The sequence below is a fragment of the Pectinophora gossypiella genome, chromosome 15, assembly GCF_024362695.1.
Source record: "Pectinophora gossypiella chromosome 15, ilPecGoss1.1, whole genome shotgun sequence".
Taxonomy (NCBI): Eukaryota; Metazoa; Arthropoda; class Insecta; order Lepidoptera; family Gelechiidae; genus Pectinophora; species Pectinophora gossypiella.
Window position 1 is genome coordinate 7115035 of NC_065418.1, and position 20071 is coordinate 7135105.

The 20071-nt window shown below is 37.2% G+C and overlaps 3 protein-coding genes across 3 annotated transcripts; 1 reads left to right on the top strand and 2 right to left on the bottom strand.

Moving 5' to 3' along the window:
- Positions 1 to 4294: 4294 nt before the first annotated feature.
- Positions 4295 to 11004, top strand: LOC126373037 (uncharacterized). The gene is made up of 3 exons (XM_050018992.1): positions 4295 to 4885; positions 8220 to 8406; positions 9958 to 11004. Exons 1-3 carry the CDS (start codon positions 4631 to 4633, stop codon positions 10269 to 10271), a joined length of 756 nt encoding a protein of 251 aa, XP_049874949.1. The 5' UTR covers positions 4295 to 4630; the 3' UTR covers positions 10272 to 11004.
- Positions 11005 to 11766: 762 nt separating this feature from the next.
- On the bottom strand, positions 11767 to 13234 carry LOC126373035 (uncharacterized). Its single transcript, XM_050018990.1, has 3 exons — positions 12894 to 13234; positions 12490 to 12682; positions 11767 to 12229 (listed from the first exon to the last, which is right to left on the bottom strand). Exons 1-3 carry the CDS (start codon positions 13221 to 13223, stop codon positions 11922 to 11924), a joined length of 831 nt encoding a protein of 276 aa, XP_049874947.1. The 5' UTR covers positions 13224 to 13234; the 3' UTR covers positions 11767 to 11921.
- A 57-nt stretch (positions 13235 to 13291) lies between these two features.
- LOC126373038 (uncharacterized) lies at positions 13292 to 15780 on the bottom strand. Its single transcript, XM_050018993.1, has 3 exons — positions 15442 to 15780; positions 14722 to 14914; positions 13292 to 14386 (listed from the first exon to the last, which is right to left on the bottom strand). The coding sequence occupies exons 1-3, from the start codon at positions 15691 to 15693 to the stop codon at positions 14082 to 14084; spliced, it is 750 nt and encodes a 249-aa protein (XP_049874950.1). The 5' UTR covers positions 15694 to 15780; the 3' UTR covers positions 13292 to 14081.
- Positions 15781 to 20071: the final 4291 nt, after the last annotated feature.

Consider the following 20071-nt stretch of genomic DNA (forward strand, 5'->3'; position numbering starts at 1 on the left):
GTATTTTGAAATTGTATAACTTGTAAACTTTCGCGCCAAGTAGTTGATGCCATATTCGGCAAATCTACAAAAGATAGAACTGAATACGTGTTCAGTTCTGTATGTTCATCTCATCATCAACAATTTAAGAGTCACGCTCTTGTCGGTGCAGCATTTTCCATGCTACTTTTTTAGAGAAAAATAGGGCAGTGGTTTCCCTCTTGCCTTCCGCCTCGCAGTACTCTGTCTGACGCAAGTGGGATGGCGCCCAGAGTAGTCTATTACAAAGTCATATTAGGACTCTCTTATGTTCATCTAATACTAAAAAATAATTATGTAGTTACGAAATAACGTGTATGAATAAATGATTTGGCTGATTATAATTAAAGTCCCGAGTAATGACTGACCTGTATGCAGTCACCGTGAACATCATATTTATGAACTCTAATATGATTAATATCTACGATAAACTAGAGAAGGTAATAGTGCTTCGTTTTCATAAATTTCTTTGTTTTTAGGTATAATAGCTAATTGTCTACTATTTCTGGATATTATCGCTACTCTCTATGTAGCAATACAGAGTCCCAACGAATTTACAAAAATAATGATGTTGTTTGGATTACCAGCATTCGCATGTTCGTCTGTGTGTTTTGTAATCGCAATTTTCACACCAGGTTTGCTGAGCTGGTTTCCATTAAATGATATAAAGTGGTTTTTACTTGGAGGCTGCGTCTATTATACATTAGTTGTGTTATATGATCCATTAACACGAAAAGAGTAATGTTTTGTTTTTCTAACTAGTTTTCTTTACAATTGAGTTGAGTTCTCTGAATAGGTACGGAACATATCAAAAGGATAACGATATAGTAGGTACCTGCTTAATCCAGGAGTTATTAGGCCTTGAATAAGGATTGAGGTACAGAAAGACACAAGAAGAAGTTGAGGTGAAATCCTTGCACTCCTATTGTTTGTGGAGACAAAATTTTGTTTTTATAAATGTGCAAAAAGCCATTAGAAGAATAATGATAATAAACAAATCTGATATTTTTTCTACATAATATCATTGTTTTTTTCGTAGTTTGACTACTTACTGCACTCGCGAGCAACTGGAATCCCTTCATCGCGTATTGCTCAAAACATTTTTTTACAATTTCTATACAGCTAATACAAAATATGCAATGAACTCATTGTATTATTTAATTTATTAAAGGGCCAGGTCCAGAAGCTAATTGATTTATATCAGATACTGCGATTCTACTATAGAAAATAAATAAAGAAACAAATAATGAACATTGGAAATAGGATCTGGATTTTCTTTAAATAGGACAAATTCTAATCCCAACATCCTTAATAATTATAATTAAAATAAGTTTTTCAATTATTTAGGTGCCAGGGAAAGACATTCGGCAATCACTCCTTAGGGGAAAGAAAAGGGGGATGGGAAAAAATTATCGCGCGCGATAACTGAAGTCCAAGCGTGCGGAGTCGTAGGTGAACTTTCTGTAAAGAGTATATCCATGGCTGGCAGTTACCATGACTAAAAGGATTTTCAATCAGGCGTAAAAAATATTTACTTTTGCCTTCTGAAGGGAGAAAAAACAACTAAAGTTGGCCAAAATTGACATTATGACAGCTACAACCAGAGTTTTCTTTCTAATCTCTGGTTACAACTGGTTACAACCACCGCAATATGTACACGGTGGAAAAAATCGAATGAAAGATAACAAAGCAAAGTGTCTTATTGGGATGAATGCAAATTTGGGCGCATAAATATTTAGCTTTTATAACTACAGAAGTCACAAAATTTTCAGTTCTTAGGTTAGATTACAAATCAACATGCCACGAAGATATTTCGCGCGGCCTCCTGCTGAAGATAAAATGGAAAGAAAGAAAATTGTTAGAAATCCAAGGGATATTAACCTGGGCCCTATAAGATTTATAATTATAGATAGTCGTGGTGCCTATTGTAAAACCGTGTGGGCATCTATTGCCAATGGTTTCATTCAATTTATGCTTGGAGCAGTAAACATTATGGTCTTGAAATATACACTTAGCACTGAGGATGTACATGCATGTTTGTGTTGTGTTGGAGTAAGTACACTTAAGCATAAAATTATATAGCACTAAGTGAGACATACTTAAACGTAACAATAAAGCCTTGATATATAATAATGTGGCAGAGGGGTTATCCTATCAATCGGTAAAGAGGAAACTGATGTTTCTGTAGGCATTTCTTCTTCTATCGTGTGAAGTAGTTTACCAACTTCATCGCCCTGGTATCAGGATTATTATTGAGCCGCCAAAGCCTCTGGCTCATGTAAGGACTTACTTACATCATTAAGTAGTAACCGGGACCAACGGCTTAACATGCCTTCCGAAGCACGGATCCTTTTACTTTCGGACAATCCGGTGATCAGCCTGTAATGTCCTAACCAAACTAGGGATCACAAAGTGTTTTTGTGATAAGTCTCCACCAGGTTTCGAACCCAGATTCCGGATTGTGAGGCCAACGCTGAACATTGGACCACAGAGGCTCATAGGCATTTAACATTTTCTACCATTGTGGAAAAATGACCTATACCCAGTGGTGAGTAGCATTTTAAAATTCACTACGTTTTTGTAATACTTTCAGCACCATTTCTTCTGTGCAGAAGGCATATTAAGTCTAAATTTCGCAAATGGCTGGTCTACTCCTTTAAGGTTGCGGCATAGGAAACTGGTTCACATAATGCTTCAACTATGTGGTTTGATCTTCGTCATCATTGGCACTGTCATAATTACTGTCAACAAAGGCTTCTCTACAGAACCACATGGTGTGATTGGTAAGCTAAAGCGTTTGATATTTAATCAATCCAATATACTTAGGTACTTAAGATGTCAAAACAGCCTCCGTGGTCTAGTGGTTTGAGCGTTAGGCTCACGATCTGAAGGTCCAGGTTTGATTCCCGACGGGGATGTTGTCGAAATCATTTTGTGAGACTGTCCTTTGTTTGGTAAGGACTTTGCAGGCTTGAATTGCATGATTGTCGTCTGGAAAATTAAAAAGATTCCGTGCTTCGGAGGCTGGGAGAGTACATTAAGACGTTGGCCCCGGCTATTAGCCGTAAAAAACACCTTCACCAACCCGCAGTAAAGCAGCGTGGTAGAGTATGCTCTATACCCTCTCCGGATGATTGAGAAGAGGCCTGTTCTCTGCAGCGGGACGTATATAGGCTGTTAATTACCCGTCTTCTGTTTTATAGTGTTAAGATGTTGTGACGCTTTATTTTACATAAAAAATCAAAATATCAATGAAACAAATTAAGTTTCGATTGATTGGTTACCAATAATAAAAAATATAAATATATTATGAATATTGAATACTATTTATTTCACTAAAATGCCTAGCTAGCTGACCATCTGGTCTGGCTGGTGGTAGGTATCTGCCTAGCAACGAATGTCTGGCTGATTGAGGGGAAGCCTGTGCCTAGTAGTGGCATATTTTTTACGTTCTGTCTAAATCCCACTATAGACGGACACGTCACTCGATAAAGTATGTTGCCTAGTGGACACAAGGTTTAACACTGACCAACTTATTAATTCTTTTACAGGGATGATAGCAGCTGCAATGACAATAGTAACAGTGATAATAGGTCCTATGGCTCAATATACCAACAATTATCTTGCAAAAGCTGTACACATTTCATTTGCTTTGCCAACTTTCGTTATGTCATCAATTTGTATGTGTGTTGGGTTCTTATTAGAAACGTTTAAAAATTCAGCTGGATTAACCTTGACTATAATTCTTACAGTTTTTGTTATTATCTACACCATACTAATTGTTTTTATGGCTTCAATGGTCTGTATAATGAGGATAAAGTATAGAAAACTGTGAAGTTTCAGTATAAAGGTTGTCGTAATTTGATCCTTAGGGTACTTCTTTTTTATTAGCGTGATTTGTATTTTGTTATTTTACTTTATTATACTTTTTCAACTTTACTAGTTTTTATATGATGATGACTGAAAAATATTTTTTTGTCAAGGCTTGACAAGACAAGGCAATGGGGGATTTGTTCCATCGTCTACTGTGTGGAAAAAAAAACTGATTTAGAACATATTTTTTTAAATTTTATATTACCCGAACTCGTGTTCGCAACCTGTTCTTGTTGTTGACAATGTTTTATTGACTGTACGTTATTATCAGTATATTTTTTTTTATCGCTCTATCGCAAAGACGTGAGAAAATTATCTGTGATAAAAGGATGCGTGACCTAAAATCTATAATGTGATTCCAACGGGAATTAAAATCATTAAAAAAGTACTTAATTTGCAACATACTCTTGTACCTGGCGTGTAATCTTATTACTTTACTTCAATACGAACTTATATAGAGTGAAGAAATATATGTCTTAACTTTTTAAATACATAGTTTGAAAAATTTACCGAATACTAAAGTGACTTTATTGGTACTTGTTAATATGTTATTATTGAATTTAAGTACCTACGTAGACAGTGAGGTGAACGTGAGATGTGAATTTATCAGGCATGAGTGAAGTCGACTACTATAGTGCTACGCGAAAGAAAAATCACCCATGACTCGACTGATAGTGCTAACCAGTAGTGCCTAGAGAAACAAAGGGTTAAAATTATAAGTTAGTGTATTCACATAATCATGGGAGATTCTGACAATGCGCCTCTTTTGGACAATGTAGAGTCGCAAAGTGCGTTTACAGAATCCAGACAAGCTGATTGTGATGAATCTCAAGTTTCGCGTTTCAGTGGTACCACATGGAATGTATTTGGAGCAACGATACATTATTTAGTGCAAACATTAGTTGGTGCATGTGTCTGTGTTACAATGTGGTTTGCATTCAAAACGGTACCTGTTAATGCCTACCAGCTTCACATCGGGCTGAGTGTTATTGGAGTAAGTTCCTTTTCACTTTTAAGTATTCAATATTCAAACGAACAGCCTCTGTGGTCTTGTAGTTAGAGGGTTGGGCTCGAGATCAGGAGGTCCGGGTTCGATTCCCGAAAAGAACATTGTCGAAATTACTTTGTGAAACTGTACTTTGTTTGGTAAGGACATTGTGGGCGTGAATCATCTGATTGTTCGTAAAAGTAAGATGATTCCGTGCTTCTTCGTCTTGGCTAAACGCCATAAAACACCTCCATGAACACGCACTGGAGCAGCGTGGTGGATTATGCTCTATAACCCCTCCGGTTGATTGAGGGGAGGCCTGTGCCCAGCAGTGGGACGTATATAGGCTGTTTATGTTATGTTATACAGTAAGTATTGTATTTTTTTTTCATTCATACATAATTCGTAACTCATACCTGTGATCCCTAAAAGGGTAAACAGTGACATAAGTGAACTTGCAGTCGTTTCGACTATAATGGACTATATGTGACAGGTGACCAGCCCCTCGACTATTATTATAAAGGTTCATCTTGATGGAATCACAAGAATCATTTTTTGTCATCTTTTATGACATGCCCGCGATAATGCCGATTGGATACTGCGAGCTAAGTTAAGGTAGTTTAAGTTTAGTTCTCATAGCTTATGTTACACGGTCCATAGTTGTGAGCAGACTTTTTTTGTCGCGTATCGCGTTAATTGCTTAGCCGGATGTGTGTAGACTGAAAAGTATCGGCACCCGAAGGACGTAATATACGATCCCGACGACCCGATTACTCTAGCCATAGAGGCGGCGAATCAGCTCGCGGCAACAAACACTTAAAACCCCGATACCGACCCCGCCAGCGTGGTCAACTATTTCCCTCATTCACCGCTTATCACTATCGACCCACTAGAGACAATTAATTCTTTCAAATATTATCTTCTCAAATGACGCTCTGAGCCGAGGTTCGCGTCCAATTGGCCACTCTTAGGCCTGTTGTCTTAAATTTTGTACCGGATGAGAGCCTACGCTCCTCATTTGTTCGGCCAAGTAGTTAAAGCCATTTGCGGCAAACCTACAATAAGTTACGTCAAAAAGGCATATAAATATTTATCGCTGATAATCAGTTCAAACTATGAATAAGTTCTATGACTACTACTAATACGGTGAATTAGTCATCATAAAATACTGAAAATACCCATTGATATGACTGTATAATGTTGTAAATTTTATTGTTTGCTTTATGACTGTATTTGAGTTATTCGGATTAAGAAAAACCCAAAACAACGAAAATGATTTCACGTTATTGAAAACAATGAGAGTGACTTTCCGATCGGCGTTCCCCAAAAACACGATAGATTGGAAAGTTCTAGACTATAGATTTCCATTTGCTTCGATCCTGACACACTTCTCTTGCTTCCTCCACATTCATCAATCGCTTCATACACGCACGCCGGTTCAGAGTAGATCGTACTAAACCTTTTCTAAGAACATCTCCAATTCGGTCATCGTAAGTTTGGTCATGGAAAGTCCCTCCCGAAAAAAGCAAAAAGTATTGCAATTTGACATTTGCGCATATAAAACTAAGTGCGCAATGCTAACAAATGGTATCTGGGATTTCCAATATATATCTGCCCGTGTCAAACATTTACTGCTATTTGATAAGAATACACACCTTAGACCTACGTCGCATACTTATATTTTGAAATAATTATGTTTATAGAAACAGCTGGACCAAATTACTTACGTAAAACTAACACATAACACAATATAACATAACCAGCCTATATATGTCCCACTGCTGGGCACAGGCCTCCCCGGAGGCCGGAAGAGGGGGTATGGAGCATACTCTACCACGCTGCTCCAATGCGGGTTGGTGGAGGTGATTTTACGGCTAATAGCATAACCAGCCTATATATGTCCCACTGCTGGGCACAGGCCCCCTCAATCAACCGGAGGGGGTATGGAGCATACTCCACCACGCTGCTCCAATGCGGGTTGGTGGAGGTGTTTTTACGGCTAATAGCCGGGATCAACGGCTTAACGTGCCCTCCAATGCACGGAATCATCTTACTTTTTCGGACAATCAGATGATTCACACCCGCAATGTCCTTACCAAACAAAGGACAGTCTCACAAAGTGATTTCGACAATGTCCCCATCGGGAATCGAACCCGGACCTCCAGGTCGTGAGCCTAACTCTCTAACCACTAGACCACGGAGGCTGTTACGTAAAACTAACAACAGATGGTAATTGCTAACGTAGTAGTAAAGATATAGAGGGTGTTATTGGTACCGTAGCGAAAACTTTGAGGGATGATTCAGACCATGGTTCTGAGTTGATATCAAGTGGAATTTTCTGTCGCAAAAGTATGGAACTGATCATAATTTAAAATAATCCTACAGATTTCACTTGATATCAACGCTGAATAATTGTCTGAATCCTTCCCTTTAGTATTCGTTACGAAGTGACTAACACCCATATGTACTTGTATAGCTACCTGTACGTACTTATACGGGGTGTAAGTGACATCGTAACGAATACTGAGAGGTATGATTCATCTCATTAAAAGGAGGAAAACGAGTCCCACAAGAATATTGTTTAATCAATATAAAATGCACTACGAAATGTATTCATAATCGATAGTTGAATAAATAAAAACTTATTCTAAATACTTACTAAACAATAATTTATAAATGCCTAAAGGTATAGTGAAAGAATATAAATATCATCAGTCAATTAATTGAGTAGACCTCGCGTAGACAGATCTTTCTGTTTTATTTTAAAAGATTGAGGTAGAGGGAGTTTTTGGTGGGGACCAAATGCGTTTTTGCCAGATAATTTTAGTCGGTCTCTAATTGCAATATTTAATACTCGTCCGTCTGGGTTCAGGGGTTTCGAAAGTACAATTTATCAGTAATAAAGTTTAGTACTTTTGCGTAGGTAGGTACTACGTATGTTAAAAGTGACAACCCTACCCATTATAGACGGTGATCACACCACCACACCACTAATTTAAGAGCCACGCTCTTGTCGGTGTAGCATTCTCCATGCTACTTTTTTAGGGAAAAATAGGGCAGTGGTTTCCCACGGTGATACGGCTCATCATTTATCACATTGGTCTAACAGAAAGCTCGGTGAGGTGTGTACTTAGTTCATCTTGCGGCGGATGTACCTCTGACTACCCCAATTGGGATATAGCCATGATAACCCTAGTATGTTTTGACAACCCTAGCTACTAGAAGCTAACTCATTACGTTAGACAGGACGTGTCGTCATAGTCTCTTCCTTTCTGTGAAAATATCTACCTTGTTAATGCTTTCCTAGCTATGAGTGTTTAAAGCTTAGATTTTTTTCTAGTACCAGCTTCTTATGGCCCATGGGATTATCTGCCTCCGCAGCAGTGGGTGGTCGTTTCTCAGTGTGAAGCATCGTCGAAGAGTTCACTGGATACTCCAATTGTTGGGGTCAGTAATAGCTATTGCGGGATCCGCAGTTATGATCAATGAGAAATCTATACACTTCAACACTGTTCACGGGAAGTTAGGTAAGTTTTACTTTTTTCAAAAGCTTTATTATTACTTAATACAATACAAAACACAAATTATTATTGCATACACTGCAAAAAGGGGATGTAGATTAGGTAGTCTTATTGCTAAGTAGCAGAAACTTTACTGTTCATTTATTTATTTTTTGTAAATAATAGCTAACAAAATCCACACACCACAGACCTAAACCAATGATTGTCGAATTTGTTTTCGAATTCATGTTTAAATCATAAACGATTATCACGTGCTCAGCGGTGGAGGAAACATCGCGAGGAAACCCACATTCCCGAGAAATGCATTTTCTTAGGTATGTGACTTAACCTGTATTGGGCTGGTTTTCCCTTCGGGGGTTGGAACGTCAAACAGGCAGTCGCTTCTGTAAAAAACCGGACCTGTCAAATCTTCAGGTTAGGTAAGCGGACCCTGTGAAAAACGGGATAATGCTAGGGAAAAGAGATTGTAGATAACAGTAAGCGACAAAAGGCACAAATTATTTCTAACAGAAATTTATTCCAGTAGGCCAGTGAGAGTAATGGATTAACGAGGAGAATTAATTACTTGGCTCTATTATTAGAATCTTACCTTATTTCCGTTCACGGAGCTTACCTATCTACTTGTCAATTTTTAACCAATCTGAAACAATGTTCCTAGTTCAATTTATCGTTTTAATAAAATTCTTTACGTTTTAAAAACAAATGTCATCATCATCAGCCCATTAACGTACCCACTGCTGAGCCTTGAGGGCCTTAAACGGATGGTTATTAACGACTGCTAATGCAGCCGGGACCAACGGCTTAACGTGCCTTCCGAAGCACGGAGGAGCTCGAGATGAAAACTTTTTTTTGTGGTCACCCGTCCTATGACCGGCCTTTGCGAAAGTTGCTGTACAATCGCAGAACGAGCGCGTTAACCGCTGCGCCACCGAGCTCCTCAAAAACAAATGTAGGTATATCTAATCCTATCATTGGGCAGTTCCACACGACTGACTATATTCACTACGGATAAATATATATTAAGTATTACTTAATCATATTTGTATAGTTCAGTCATGCTATGAGTTTTCATGCTCTGATTCTTGACAGGTACATGTCGCTCGTAAGATAGGTGTATGATGCATTTAAAATGTTAGTAGGTACGATAAGATACAGTGTTTCCTACGCAATACAGGTTTTTCCAATACGCAGGAAAATACTTTCTGGAAACATCAGAGAAGTAAAGAAAAGTTTAAAATGTTTCATGGTGTTTTTATCAGAGACACTTTGTGAAGAGCCGAACATTTATGGAATCAATACTTGGGATAATGCTTTACCAACATTACTGTCACTTACAGTTCCTCCTACTAAAATATCCTAATCAATACTGAAAGTGACAGAAAGTGTCTTCCGAAAGGAAATATGAAAAATATTTAATAATAAGTACTGCTTTCGTAAACAAACATAAATACCTACTTCATGACGAATTTCACGAAATCAAGGCATTAGGTATTATATTTTTAGACTGTAGTAAAATAGCTTTAAGTATATTCAAAATAGATATATATTTTTTTTCAGCCTTAGCTGCCCTCATCTTCACTTGCGCGAGTCTTATCAACGGTTTGACATCTCTGTACTCAGTGGAACTACGTCGTTTTATACCGTGGAAACTTTCGAAGATAAGCCACATTATCCTCGGTACCGCTGCTTTCGCCCTATCCTCCGCTTGTCTGGTTTTTGGATATAACAAGAACAGTTTTAAGAAATGGGCTTCGGAGGAATTTGCATACGTTTTAATAGGTGTTGTGATCACTTATACTGCTGTAGTTATCATTGCGCCCTGTTATTTTGTACTTAGGAGAATATGCTGTACAGAATTTAAACTCTTCTAATTTTATATTGATGAGGTTTGATGACGACGACCTTTGTGATGTAAAACTAGAGGTCATGTTTGATACCCGCTTGTCTCACGTCTGACTATTTCTCTACCGATCGACAGTCGACCACGCTACGGTTGAAATACGTTTGGACTAAGGTGTGCCCAGAATTGGGACGAATATGCACCATCTGTTTTTATGCGTTATAGTAACTTACTATCTATAACAGTCAGGTGAAGCGTGAGTGCTCACTCTTGCGATAGACGTACCTCTAACTAGTCAATTTACGGGTCGTTATTAATGCGTTATTTTTGGATTTCTCAAGTACGATTTCGCAAAAGAATGACAGTAACACGGACGCATAAAATAGTAAAAGTCAGTTTGTGATAATAATTGATAAGTATAAGCACGGATCATTTTTACTTTGGAACAATCGGGTGATCAGCCTGTAATGTCTTAATTAAACTAGGGATCATAAAGTGATTTTCGTGATATGTGCCCACCGGGATTTAAACCTGGGGCCTCCGGACCGTGAGCCCAACGCTGAAACCACTGGACCACAGAGGCCGTTATTTCATGTTTTTTTTTGTTATGTAAGTATTTTTTTATTCGTAAGGCGGCAAGTATTTATAACGTCCATGTCTGCGTGTAAAGTTAAGACCAAAAGGGAAACGTGTACAGTGCGTAGACATAAAAGTATTAAATAGATTTACGATGTATAAGCAATACGATACGATATCTGTGAATTGGTTTGTCTTATCGCTTGTATAATTTGTTTTAAAATTATAAAGAATGTACAAAGTTTAATGTGTTATTTCTTCTCTCATTTTCGTATAACTAGTGGACGGCCAGCCTACCATCTCAGTAAATACATCCTAACTGTACGATCACTGATTGTCTGATTGAAACCTTATTCACAATTTCCTGGTACATTATCCTGCGCCAAGTCACATGTACGCCCACTCCTTTAGCCAACAGACTTTATTATCCCTCATGAATAGAGCCGTCCGAACAGAGTCGGACAAATAATGTCATCCTTCGGTCAAAGGTCTACACACACTTGCGTAGAGTCGTTTATCAAAAGATACTAGCCATCACAAAACATTAGCAATGGCAACAATACTCTATTCGAGAGCGTGCCTATCGAACACCATTACTCTCCCATGAGTTTCCTTTATACGTTCAGATGCCATAAAGATAAGGGGAAGCGTACCAAGTAGTTATCCGTTTTGATCGTTTACCTGTTCCCAATCGAGTTTGCAGCATTCGTGTCTGTTTCTATCGATGTGTTCGGTAAGTTTTATACGTTTGTCGTCTTGTGCTTTTTGAATTCACTTTTCTGACTGTATATACTTATTTGATCATTCTATAAAACTGAATGTCGAAGTTTGGATAATGGGTGTAATTGATTTGCCTGATTTGTCCCTATGTGTAAAAATATACACAGTGCTTATTTTTTGTACAAAGATCAAAAAAATAAATAAAAGAAAATGGTTTGAATTATGAAAAACACCAATTTATTTAACCGACTATTCTCACAATCGAATTAATATTTTACTAAAATAAAATGACTATTTCTATCACAGAGATTCTTATAATAAGGTCGATAATTAAGCTTATTCTACTTCACTAGTAATTATTGTTAAAGATTATTATTACATAAAACTATTTCTTAAAAACACTCTTAGTTTTGGTGTAAAAACTAAGCAGTGGGTTGAGGATGACGATAAAAGTCATTATGGCGACGAAGGAAATAAAAGTATTTGCGAGAGCGTCAGTGGCCCACGACCTGAAGAAACTTTTGTCCATTCCGTGACAGAATGTGATGTTAGCAGCGACGAATCCGACGGTTCCTAGACAGATGTGGGCGATCTTGGAAAGGTTCATGGGTAAGAAGCGTTTGAGTTCGTAAGCCCAAAGAGATGTGCACCCATTAACAAGGCTCACTGTTGTGAAGACTAGAGCCACCAGTGCTGAAAGAGTTTTTATGGTTAATTAATATTTCCTGAAGAAAATTCATAATTATAGGTATAAGAATATCGGTCAAAGAAATTATTTTAGATGCAGAATAACTTGGAAAAAATAAAAAGTCAACCAAATAAATTAGCTGTAAGTCTTCATCGGTGTGCTTGCACCGGTTTGGCTTGGGATTACTGTTTTAAAATCAATTCTGGTGGTAACTACATCTAAGTATATATATTTTACTTTACTTGTGTTATAAAAAAAGACTTACCAAACTGTCCGTGTATTGTGTTCCAGTGGACTGTTTTGTCAAGGATCTTGATAAAGCTACCGGTGATAGCTAGACCAGAGCCGAGGATCTGCAGGATCCAGTGGACTCGCCTCTTGTCCACCATTCTGAACTTTGATGTCCAACCACTTTCCGAAGACAGACTCAGAATGGCGTGAGCCATTAGTAGCTGATACTGGAAAAAAAAGATTATGATTTTAGCAGGAAAGGTATTGCAAAAAATATTAAGTTGAATAATGTTGTAAAACGAATGCATACATCAATTTATTTCTATTTATTATATTTAAGCAGTTCATGTACTGTACAAATTGTAAGCAGAAGCTGTAAAATACAAATATAAAATAATAATAGTTAATATAGGTATGTAGTAGAATAAATGAACTCACCCCAATGACGCATAAGACGATATGTTGAGGAGTAGCCCCGAGCGGCAGACCAGCTCTGAACGCGAAGAGTAATGCGACGGCGACGCACATTCCTGTGAGAATGTTGGCTAGCAAAGTCAAAGAAGACACAAACATCCTGAGGCCATATTTCTCCTCATTCCTTTGTACAACCGCTGGCGAAATGACAGCTGATTTCCCATTGTTGATATTAACAGACTCAACATCGGGATCTACCGGTATTATATCAACTGTGTTCGGAGGCATTCTCTTTCGAATTCTTTTTCGTAACTTAGGAAAATTAGAGGACACTTCAGGACTACTATGAAACATAGGTAAGAATGTATTGGGAGCGGAACAGTTAATTTATAGATGAGTCTCATATCGTGACGGTGACGTATATCTGATAACAGATTTGGATTAGTGATATCACACACGTGGAATGCCAATTTTATCAATATCGGTTTATGTATGAGTGCAGTGATAAGATATATTGGGCTAGACTGGGACCATAAATTTAGTGATATTTTAAATCTTCAGATAGTCACTAGTTTGAAGGAGCTTATTTATTGGGTAGAAAAAAAAAAACAGTTAAGAAAAAAATATTTATTAAAAATGTTTATAATAACAGCGTACTAAGCGAGTATTTTGATTTCTTAATTATTAATCATTTAATTTAGTATAATGTTAGCACGATTGTGCTTAATTCTAATTTTAATGCTAAGTTTAATGTAAAACATATAACATAACTGGAAACAATGTGGCAGTCATTAATCAAACATTATAAAACATTTATTTATTGATACAAATTAATAATCGTTGTTCCGGTTAAGCCGCGAAGCCGCTAGATGCGGGCAGCGCAGGACCGATCGTCGTGGAGATCCTTGGCGGCCTATGCCCAGCAGTGGGTGTCGTACGGGTGATGATGATGTTCCGGTTAATAGGGTGACTTACATAATATCCATCTTAGAATTTTAAAACCAAGTGTTAGGGTTATATTTTAATGACTTGCGGCTTTGCTCACGGCGATAAGAATTAAGCGTATTTTGTATGTTTGTACTTAAGTCTGATGAATGTTGAGATTCCAGTTTAGTTTCTCATAACTGACAAAATGTTGCATTACATTGTTGCAGAGTGTTCTAACAAAGTCATTCACATACCTGTCTACTTATATCTATATAATAATACCTATCACTTAATAAAATTCAAAGATTTCCTACCAAAAGTAAGTAAAGGACTGATAATGGTAATGAAGGTCAAAGTAGCGACGAAAGACATGATGGTGTAAGCGAAGGAAGGAGTGGCCCAGTTTCTGAAGGAGCCTTTGTCCATTCCGTAGCAGAGGCTAATAGCTGCTGCAGCGAAGGCCACGGTGCCAAAACAGATGTGGGTTAACCTGGACAGGTTGCCAGGGATGACGCGCCTCAGCTCATAGGCGTAAAGAGACGACAGGCCATTAACCAAACTTACTCCAGTGAAGATAAGTGCCACGAGAGCTGAAATGTTTTAAAATAGACTGAAATTAGAGTTCAAATGGTTATAAATGGATAAGTCCCCACATTTATCCTTATACAAATTAGATTTTTTTTGAGCAAGTGCCTCATGTTTTGTTAGACTGTTACGACATTCGTATTTTTTGATTTTAATGTTTCGTAAATTGAAAGATAATGTTAAAAGACACTTAATTGAGGAAAGTATTTCTAGTATTCTATCTTGAAATTCACCTACCTAAGTCACACTATATTTGTTATCATCATTCGTCAGATTATGAATCAACGCGACACTAAGTTTACTAATGAAAGTCAAGAATCGTCGAAAAAAGAGAAGTTACCAAACTGTCCATGAAGAGTGTTCCAGTGGACATTTTTGTCCAGGATTTTGATGATAGACCCAATGATAGCCAGTGCAGAACCAGCAATTTGGAGAACCCAATGTGCTCTGCGTTTGTGTAGTAGAGTCAGTTTTGCTGACCAGCCGTTTTCTGGCGCAAGCGAAAGGATTGCTTCAGCCATCAGCAGCTGATACTGAAATTTAAAAATATATTATGTCAGAAATATAGTTTTTTTCATTTAGCGGAAAAGGGCTTGTATCAGACCTTTCAGTTTGATAGAATAACTTTACTGGGGGAATATTTTAAAATGCGGTAGAATATTGTTTCCATTAATAAAAGAATAGAAATACAAATAGCAATGAATTACTGCGACCATGAAAATGTGTTCGTACAAAATGAGTTTGTTATAAAAATACAGAAGTAAGTATCAACATGGATCCGGTAAGGGCACTGCAACTGGTAGAGAGGACAACATACTTAATTATAAGTCAGTAATAAAATTTATATTTATCGTACTATATTTTAGCAAAATTATTGTACTTTTGGTTTTAGTTTTATATATTTGTTATGATTTAATGTATATAAACATGAAGTTCAAAAGAGTAGACTTGAATACAATTTTCGACAACCCGAAAGATTTAAACCAAATTGTACTTATTGCAAAAGTGGGAAGTTTTACAACAAGTGGGAATAAGTAGTTATTAAAGCCAGTCAACTTACACCAATGACACACAACACTATGTGCATGTTCGTAGCGCTCAAAGGGACCCCATTGCGAAAAGCGAACATTAAACAGATACCAACAGTTGCACCTATGAGAATATGCGTAAAAAGATTAAGTGACGACTGAAATATTTGCAACTTGTATCCATCGTCAGACACTTGAGTTTGATCTAAGTTAGGTTTTTGTGGCTTCATATCAACCACGCTTATGTCAGGGATCACAGCCACTTCAATTGTGTTCGGAGGCATTTTAAACAATAAGTAATATAAATTATCAACGAATTTTAAATTAGAATTTAAATGTAAATTATTTTGCACTCAAATTTATTGCTAACGAAAAATAAACGTTATTATAAATATGACAATGTGCACTAGTATGCACAGGTCAGAGTTACTTTGAATTGGGACGCTTTATAGCAAACGAATTGGTATTTATAATATCCAAAGAATGATCCACGTGATGATAATTAACTTATCGAGTATTGTCCTGCAATTGAAGATGATACTGCCTACTGCCAATGGTAATTATCAACGATTTATCTCTAGCAGATAACTTGTTTATTGACAAAACACAATGACGCTAGTATATGGACTGCATAATATTTAATTTTTGTGTTATACATTTATTTACAGAAAAAAATACGTGGGTACTTTCTGGTTCCAACCCCCGAAGTAAAAACCAGCCCACGTAGTTTGGTCACTTACCTCCGAAATGCATTTCTCAGGAATATGGGTTTTCTCACGATGTTTTTCCTTCAACACTGAGTGAATTCGAATACAATTTCGATAATAATTGGTTTAGACCCGTCCGACCGTCGACCTGTGAAATTTAATTCACTGTACAGCGAGATTCAAGCGTTGTTCTAACTAGGCTGGTAACAGTTCATAATTGTTAGGGTTCCACAATTATATGTGTGTTGTATTTGCCATTGTAAAGGGTTATCTTTCATTTTGTTCAGGAATAACCGAGTCTAAGTCGGACTTGTTAGGTTTTTATTACTTGTAATTTTACAGGCTACTTACTACTCTCAAAATTTAACTCGCTACTTGAAATGAAAACCCTTCCTACGCGCACGTTGTTAAGCTTTAAAACAATGGTAATGTAAACAAACAATTTATAACGTGGCGTAGTGTGCGCTCGCGCATCGATCGTTGTGTTGACGTAGAACAAATTGCGGCCGGAGCGGGCTAGTGGGCACAGATATCAATTAACGTGTCGTGTCGTGACGTACGCATTACACGACCCACGCTTAGCCCTCGATCCTTGGAGGTCTGGCCGATTCCAGTACTGAGAGAGTACTAAAATTGATAAAATATACCTTTTTTCCTTTATGAATTTGAATTCATGTTTGTATCGTAGATATTTTTTTATTATTATATTAGCAACTAGCTTTTGCCCGCGACTTCGTCCGCGTGGCGTGTTATATAAGAGAGAGATCTTTGTGTGTGTGGGAGTGCATATCAAATTTCAAGCATTTAACAGTTTAGTATTTTTCATACAATTTTTTTCCCAATAACTCCCATTTTTCAAAATACAGCCAAAAATAAACTTTATATTTACTAAGGTATGCATGCATGCTAGATTGAATCAATTGATTGAATTGATTTTTTTTTAATTGATTGTTCATTGAGTTTTAATTTTAATACACACTTCCTCTCTTCCCTTCAACGTTGCTGTGCCCTACAGGGTCCATGTTTTAGTTCCTATGCCTATGTAACACCCCATTGTACTACATGGAATGCAATAAATAATTTAATTGAATTGAATTGAAAACATTATCTTACGCTGTTTCGATTTTTTCATACAAATGTTTTTTTCCCGCTAACTCCCGTTTCCGTGGGAATTTTGCAATATCCTGTTGCAACTAAGCTTTAAGTTTACTAAAGTACCTGCATGCCAAATTTCAAACGTCTAACTTGAGTGGTTTAGATTTTTCATACAAAAGGATTTTCCCGCTAATTCCCGTTCCCGTGGGAATTTCGGGAATTCCTTTCTTAGTACACCTCTACGGTATCTAAGGTACCTGCGTGCCAAATTTCAAACATCTAACTTGAATAGTTTAGATTTTTCATACAAAAGGATTTTCCCGTTAATTCCCGTTCCCGTGGGAATTTCGGGAATTCCTTTCTTAGTGCACCTCCACGGTACCTAAGGTACCTGCATGCCAAATTTCAAACGTCTAACTTGAGTGGTTTAGATTTTTCATACAAAAGGATTTTCCCGCTAATTCCCGTTCTCGTGAGAATTTCGGGAATTCCTTTCTTAGTGCACCTCTACGGTACCTAAGGTACCTGCATGCCAAATTTCAAACGTCTAACTTGAGTGGTTTAGATTTTTCATACAAAAGGATTTCCCTTCACTACTCTGCTCCTATTGATTGTAGCGTGATGAAAAGTATACTATAACCTGTCCAGGAGTGTGAAGAATAATTGTACCAAGTTTCATTAAAATCCGTCCAGTAGTTTTTGTTTCTATAAGGAACATACAGACAGACAGACAGACAGACAGACAGACAAAAATTTTACTGATTGCATTTTTGGCATCAGTATCGATCACTTATCACCCCCTGATAGTTATTTTGAAAAAATATTTAATGTACAGAATTGACCTCTCTACAGATTTATTATAAGTATAGATTTTAGCTACTTTCCTCCTCCTTTCCTCAAGTCACTCCTACTTAGGTGTTTCTTATGTTTGAAGTTCCTATCTAATAAATAACAATCTCTCAATCTAATAAAGAACATCTAATAAATAAATAAGAACTACTTACTATAAATAAAATATCATTTCCAAAGACTTTGACCACTGACTCATCTCAATTTAATTTAAGGGGAAGACACTTTGTTCACGTGTTCTTATACACAACACTGTCACGGTTTTTTTGTTGTTCCATCTACACTACACTACACTACAACATACTCTTCACTCTTTACTTTCACGCTAACATTTAATGACAACGAATTCGTCATTAAGTACTTCTTAATTGTTGTTTACGGATCCTTAAAATTAAGTGCTTCAAATGAAAACAAAACATGTGCGCGGATAACTTGTGTTAGTGTTACCTACAGGTTACCTATTCGCCTTTTTTCATGAATCAAATAATGACTTTCATAATAATAATAAAAAAATCTCTTTTGTTTATTTTATCTGTTCTGGACGGGGATCGAATAAAACACAGTTAGCTGTTTGTCTTCTGGACATGTCGTGAACGTGACTGAGGATTGTACTTATTTGAACGTCGTATCATCGGCTATCTATCGTCATGAGGTTCCTAGTACTCATGTTAGGATTTCGCATCACAAGTGGCGCCTTTTTGCTTGTCTTATGATTACTTCTGGATTTGCCTACGCCTTTAGAGACCACCGGCGTGAGTTTATGTACAAAGGTCCTGATGCCTGCGGACACCTCCTAATTTAATTTTAAGTTATATCTGTCACTTTCTTATCCGCCGAATAGAAAGGGACGGATTACTCAAAAACATAAGTAGATGGCTGTTCAGATTTTCCTTCGTTTAACCTTCTAATACCATGTAGACATATGCATCTTTTATCTTTGTTTTTTTTTGGGTATAAATAATGATCCTTTTTATTACACCCAGGCACAATTACATATTGCACCCATTATTATTATTCGAGTAATGAGAAAATAGGAAATTATCACGTTAAAGCTGTACAACAAAAAAAATCTATATTGTTTTTGGTGAACGTAGCCTGGAAAGTCGGTTTTTATTGTTTATGGCATGGGAATGATTCCTTTTAGTCAAAGCGGTTAATTTTAAAATGAATGAGTAGATAAATAAGGAAACCCGAGCGAATTACATGGACATCTCGCTAGTATGCAACCCGTCTGACGTGTGCTGTCAATTCAATTCTGTCGGGTTATTGGTCAATGTAAAATTTTCAGAGGGTTGTTTAAGATTTCTGCCTAATGTTTCATTAATTTTATGCCTGTCGATTATCCGTCCCTTTCCCTTTGGGTGGATAAGAATATGACAGGTTTAACTTAAAATCAGATGGTGTCTACAAGAACATATAACATAATGCTCGCTCATGATTATATCGCAATTGGGGTAGTCAGAGGTACATCCATCGCAAGATGAACTAAGTATCCACACCTCATCGAGCTTTCTGTTAAACCAACGCGGTGGTAAGCCGTGTGGCTGTCGAAACAGTGAACACAGGAATACGCACCATTATATGCCTGTTGCTTACAATTATTCTGAAATACTGTACGCGAACCAATACGGGAATAGCGTGCAGGATGCAGTAAACATTCCGAGCAAGGTGTGCGAATGAAATCCGTACGCTAGTCAACGGGTTTTAGATAATTATAGACCTATATACCGGTATTTAGATACAAGTTCTCCTAGTACTTATTTACTTGTCCGTCTGGAACTGTTGTTTGAAAGACATTTCGCCTAATAGCTCTATTTAGATCCGTTATGAGTTATGACTCTGTTATGCTATGTATAAAGTAGTAGCTTAGTAAGAAAAAACGTAAGTAGTAGGTAGATATAAGTATAAGCCGAAGGTTCTTGGCAACCAACAAAATTGGGGATGTTCTAAAAAAGGTAAGTAAAGATCTCAGAGTAGATGTCTGAATCGGCGCGCGCGTATGAAACGATTG

Bases quoted from the DNA above. Each gene is read 5' to 3' on its own strand.
- LOC126373037 (XM_050018992.1), top strand. From the start codon at position 4,631: ATGGGAGATTCTGACAATGCGCCTCTTTTGGACAATGTAGAGTCGCAA. The intron at 4,886-8,219 runs GTAAGTTCCTTT...ATTTTTTTCTAG, and splicing joins TCGGGCTGAGTGTTATTGGA to TACCAGCTTCTTATGGCCCA. The intron at 8,407-9,957 runs GTAAGTTTTACT...ATTTTTTTTCAG, and splicing joins CACTGTTCACGGGAAGTTAG to CCTTAGCTGCCCTCATCTTC.
- LOC126373035 (XM_050018990.1), bottom strand. From the start codon at position 13,223: ATGTTTCATAGTAGTCCTGAAGTGTCCTCTAATTTTCCTAAGTTACGA. The intron at 12,683-12,893 runs GTGAGTTCATTT...TTTTTTTTCCAG, and splicing joins TCGTCTTATGCGTCATTGGG to TATCAGCTACTAATGGCTCA. The intron at 12,230-12,489 runs GTAAGTCTTTTT...AAACTCTTTCAG, and splicing joins CACAATACACGGACAGTTTG to CACTGGTGGCTCTAGTCTTC.
- LOC126373038 (XM_050018993.1), bottom strand. From the start codon at position 15,693: ATGCCTCCGAACACAATTGAAGTGGCTGTGATCCCTGACATAAGCGTG. The intron at 14,915-15,441 runs GTAAGTTGACTG...TTTAAATTTCAG, and splicing joins TAGTGTTGTGTGTCATTGGT to TATCAGCTGCTGATGGCTGA. The intron at 14,387-14,721 runs GTAACTTCTCTT...AAAACATTTCAG, and splicing joins CACTCTTCATGGACAGTTTG to CTCTCGTGGCACTTATCTTC.